The 5,425-nt window shown below is 45.0% G+C and overlaps 1 protein-coding gene across 2 annotated transcripts; it reads left to right on the forward strand.

The window, feature by feature from the left end:
• Nucleotides 1-4,272: 4,272 nt before the first annotated feature.
• On the forward strand, nt 4,273-5,425 carry LOC141843664 (uncharacterized). 2 transcript variants are annotated; one of them, XR_012603041.1, is made up of 2 exons: nt 4,273-5,030; nt 5,407-5,425. XR_012603041.1 is itself a non-coding variant. In XM_074731721.1 (1 exon), the coding sequence occupies exon 1, from the start codon at nt 4,300-4,302 to the stop codon at nt 4,960-4,962; it is 663 nt and encodes a 220-aa protein (XP_074587822.1). In that variant the 5' UTR covers nt 4,273-4,299; the 3' UTR covers nt 4,963-5,245. The 2 variants fall into 2 exon arrangements, 1 of the variants encoding a protein (XP_074587822.1); XM_074731721.1 differs by lacking the exon at nt 5,407-5,425 and having other exon boundaries at nt 4,273-5,245.

Genomic DNA, 5,425 nt, shown 5'->3' on the forward strand with positions numbered 1-5,425 from the left:
ACCACTGGAAACTCTCCCTTAACGGTCCCAACAGACTCCTTATTGGTACGGATCCCAATTCCTTATTGGTACGGATCCCAATTCCTTATTGGTACGGATCCCAATTCCTTATTGGTACGGGATCCCAATCGATCCACCCTCTTAATGGTTTCAATGGACCCCTTATTGGTATGGGTCCCAACAGACCCGCCCCCTTAATGGGAGCCCCCACCACATGGACCCACTCTGATATTGTAGGGTCCCCAAGGATGTCTGTATCTCCACAATGACATGATATTGTCCACTTTGGGCCTAAGCCCTCATGGTTTTGTTCTTGGGCTCTCCCCAAAAGGCCTCATCCCAATGGAGATACTTTCCATCCTTTTAAATCCATGATCTTTCCCATGTGTTTTAGATGTGGGACTATGTTTGCACCTTTGCAACCCAACAATCCCCCTCTCAAACAAAGGACCACAGACCCCCCCTCAAACAGAAAGCCTCCGTTTTGATGTCTGAATCTTCGACCCACCAGGACTTCCTGCCCCTCGGTCCACCCTGACCTACTAGGACTTCCTGCCCAGCCGCAACCAGGACTTCATGCCCCTCGGTCTACCTGACCTACTAGGACTTCCTGCCCAGCTGCAACCAGGACTTCATGCCCCTCGGTCTACCCGACCTACTAGGACTTCCTGCCCAGCCGCAACCAGGACTTCATGCCCCTCGGTCTACCCGACCTACTAGGACTTCCTGCCCGGTGTCTGGTCCTCTTGATTCAAACACGGGAACCCCTACTTCCTTTGTTTTTAAGGTTCAACCCACATGGTTAGATCCGGATCATGGCTCATCCGGCGGTTAGTCCGGTGAAGAGCGGCCTCGCTCTGATACCAATTGTAGGGTCCCCAAGGATGTCTGTATCTCCACAATGACATGATATTGTCCACTTTGGGCCTAAGCCCTCATGGTTTTGTTCTTGGGCTCTCCCCAAAAGGCCTCATCCCAATGGAGATACTTTCCATCCTTTTAAACTCATGATCTTTCCCATGTGTTTTAGATGTGGGACTATGTTTGCACCTTTGCAACCCAACAGATATCACTGTTAAATTCGATGGAATCTATATGATATCTCCATAACGGTACGATATTGTCCACCTTGAGCCCACACCCTCATGATTTTATTTTTGGACTTTACCCAAAAGGTCTCGTCGTACCAATGAGATATGCTCTATCTTATAACCGCAGGATCTTTTTCATATATTTTCAATGTGGGACTTTGATTGTATTCCAACGTGATAAAATAAATGTAAAGTAAAAAAAAAAAGTTGCACAAAAATCTTGATCACTTCGAGAATCCCTAAACGAAACAACACTTGTCCTAACACCTCCGGGATCAAATGAACAACAACACTTTGGGAACTTTTGAGATTTGAGAGTAGCTGAAGAATGTGGTTGACAATTAAGATATTATAATCTGCTACTAAAGGCCCTTTTTATTGTTATGTTCCAATTGATTAGGTCATTTGTTATTCAGTGATTTTTCTTTGACTATTATCTATTTTTTAATCACTTGAAAACTAATTTTCCATCAACTAGACGACTTCCACACTTGCTCTTTTTTTTTTGTCCAAATTGGGTTTTTATGGTCATGCAAATAGCTTATGGTCACCCAAACATAGCCATGTTAACAGATCAAAGTTTATCTTCTACCACATCAGCTAATCGAGGTTTATCCTCTATCACGTTAACATCTAATTGAGTTTTATGTTCATCTAAACATCCAATTGCTTGAACCTACTTTTCTAGGCGCCCAAATTCTAATCGATTAAAAACCTTATTCAATTGCTCGAAAAACCTACAACATAAGGGTTAGTCTGAAGAACACAGACAACATACTTGTTTTACCAATTGGGTAGCAATAAAGAAATGCTCTGAGTTTGCCATGACATTAATTCTCTTCTCATGGTCGCACCTGATACAATCACAAGCAACAATCTTTTAACTAGTAATATGTAGAATTCTTGAAAGATAAGAAACCTATTTTTACCAATGTGGTATGTGAGGAAGAATATCAAACAGACAAACCTCGCCATCATGAGCTGCTGAGCAGCTTCAAGGGCCTCGTGATGGGATTCACCAAGGCTTCTAAGCTCTCCAATAATGCATCTACAAGAGAAACATATATATAAGAACAAAGTTGTATTTTTCTTTTTGCCACAAACAGAGGTAGAAGGAAAAGAAGAAATATCAAATGAAAGAAAACATCCCAAATCTAGTGGTGAAGGGGAGAACTCGAGCTCCAAGGAGACGAGTGACAACATCGTTGATAGGAGTGAGGCAATTTAGGAGGAGGTGATGGATGAAGGTGCCATCGCAAAGAACCTTATAGGGCTCTTGGAAGCCAAAGCAAGTAGAGTAGAAGCGCACCACCTTGTGATGGCACTTATGCTTCTTCGCCCTCATAGTCCACTGCACACCTGCTGTTATCCCGTAACCATCAACCTAAAGAAGTTGGGCACTTGGGCGTAGTGCTCGACCACTAGGTTAGGATCGCGCTTGTAGTTGATACGCATAAGGGAAAGGTCGGCCCAGATGATGGGGATGGTAGCGTCTCCGCGACGTGTCGCGACTGAAGGAGACGATGACAACGACGGCGAAAAAACCCAACCTCGGGCGGCGACGCATAACCTTGGGACGGTGATGAGATGCGGATGGGACAGGGACAAGATGGGGATGGTGGCGATGAGATGGGGACGATTGCGATGAGATGGAAACGGGACATTGGACGGCGACGAGATGGCTCTCTCACAGAGCTGCGAGGCGAAGACGGATGGCTCTCTCGGTGCTGCGACGAGAGAGAGAGGCAACGGGGCAGAGAGATTGGGATCGGATGGTTATGGTTAGGATTGTGGGGGTTTAGGATATATATAGATATCTAATTCTTGAAACTAATTAATCCTAAAGGTGATAAGTGGACGATCTAGTATCATAAATTTTTAAACTCATCAAGTGCAATATGTCTTGTGTGAGATTTGAATCCGTTGCCTAGGGAATCCATCCCATCTTTTACCATCGCATTACGCTCCGGGGCACATCAAGAGGTACTTTTTTTATTTTTTATTTTTTATTAATTAACACTAAATATTTAGTTTTAGAACGGATTAATCTTGATTCTTAAGTGTGATCAACCCGTGGGGTCAACCGTGTGAGTCTGTGAGATGGCAGATTCTATTTTTTACTGAAATTAAGTATGATCAACTCGGTCCCACGAAAATTTTTTATTGACCACTAAGGTAAATTGAGAAGAGTTCACGGAGGTTCATCTAGATGACTATCATACTCAGACCTACTTTTCATATGACGGAAAATATTTTATAATATGTCGCAGTTGAGATTCGAATTTGAGATTTTGATTTTCCATTGAAAGATCTAATTATTGTACCATAATTTTAAGAGTCGGTACAAGGTGGAATTCGTCACCTCAGCTGTCTTACACGATCAACTTCATGACTATATATGAATAGGGAAATTAAAAAATTATAATTAACCACTTTGAAGAAAATATTTTTTTAATTTTTTCGAGATTCAATCTTTATCTAGTATAAGAATATCTATCTCGTCTGAGCTAATTCAATTCTGTTCTAGGATTTAAGAAACAAATGATATTCCCAGTTAGTCATATTGACTCAATACTTGGGGGTGACCGGTTCCACGGAAGTTTCCATCGGCCATCAGGATAAATCGGTAAGTGCACGCAGCGGTAAACCCAGATGCTCAGCATCCTTTGATTATGATTTCCATTGGGATGTTTCAGGATTTAAGAGCCATACTTACCCGAGGAGAGAGACAAGGGATGATTTAAAATTAGTAGGGATGTATAACAAGAAGAAAGATTTTTAAAATCATTAGAGGATGTTTATCAGTGAGGCGATCAAAGTTTAATAATAATGATGATAACACGTATAGAGGGGGAGATCTTTAAAGTCAGAGGATGACTTTTACTAAAATTTATTCCTATCTAAAATTTACGCACGGATATTTGACCCGGAATGAACCCGGAAAACCAATCTCACTCGTGGAAACACTTACCCATCCCGGCAACCCACCCATGCAAGAGGTGGGACCCTTGCAACTGCGTGGGTAAGCAGTCGTCCACAAACAGCAGCGCGTCATCGCGTAAAACGACGCCTCCGTTTGTGGACGAGGAGCCTCCACGTAGGCGCGACGCCCAGGACGCCAACCCTAGCCCCACAAGGCGGGTACGCAAACTCCCCGTCCCGCAATTCCCCACCCCGCGAAATTAAAGCCCGATCCATTCCGACTGAGATGGCCAGTGGCGGCGGCGGCGTCGGTCGCGGCCGCGGCCGCGGGGCGGGCGGCGGAGCTCATGCCCCCGCCCTCGGAACTGGGATCGCAGCGAGAGAGTGCGAATCCTGCCGCGCCGCGCCGGGCATCCCCTTCTGCCGCGTCGAGTGGTCCTTCCTCTGCGCTGGCTGCGCCTCCGTCGTCCACGGTCAGAGCTGGATCGTCGCCGTTCCCCCCAGTCTTAACCCTGTTTCCGCCTCTCACGCTGCTCCTTATTCTTACCAGCACACTTGCCCTCTCAACCCTAGCCCTAATCCTACCGGTGCTGCTCCTCTCCCTATACCTAATTCGAACCCCGGCCGCGTGGTGCAGCTGTCGTCGGACGAGGAGGAACAGTCCGACGACGATGGTAGCGGAGGCAGGAAACGACGTCGGCCTTCATCGGAAGGGGAGAGCGCCGGGCGAAAAAACAGAAACTTCGATAAGGCGATCCGGTACGAGAAATTTGTAAAATCAACAGATGATGGCGGGGGAGAAGGGGAGGAGGGCGTCGCCGGAGGAGGAGAGCTTGATAGCGGCGGTGATGCGAGGCCCAACACAGTTACTGCAAGTCCGAGCTTCGAGGTGGAGCAATTCGGAGCAGTGGACATTGATGCAGTTGAGGAAGTTGTTTCCCTGTTGTGAGCTAGGGTTTGTTGCTGGGATTCAGAAGCTGCGGTTTGTTGTTCAATAAAGGAAAGTTTCTCCTGCAGGTACGCCATGGCCAGAGCTTTTCTTGGTATTTTTGTCTTCAAATAGCCAATAAATCTGTGATGAAATTTTCTTAGTCTGATTTGTTCTGATGCTCTGTTTGATGGGTGATAGTGTAGAGTAGAGTAGTTGTTGTCTGGCAATTTGCCTCCATTAGCACAATTTAGTTCTATGTTTTGTTAGATAGTGAAATTGAATGTTGAGGATTGGATAGTCATGTAGCTGTTACTGCTTGATGCTGTGGTCATTAGTAAAACCCTAGGAGAAAATTTTATCTAGTTTTCTTTAAAACAACTTGCATTCAATTTGTGCTTTGTTTTCTTTCTCGTCTATTTTTCTCTCGCTTTAAGAAGGATTTTACGTTCTTTTTGGATGGAGTGAGAGAAGGTTCATTAAC

The sequence above is a fragment of the Curcuma longa genome, chromosome 12 (assembly GCF_044706935.1).
Source record: "Curcuma longa cultivar G26 ecotype Majalengka, Jawa Barat chromosome 12, ITB_CL_G26_1.1, whole genome shotgun sequence".
NCBI classification, from domain to species: domain Eukaryota; kingdom Viridiplantae; phylum Streptophyta; class Magnoliopsida; order Zingiberales; family Zingiberaceae; genus Curcuma; species Curcuma longa.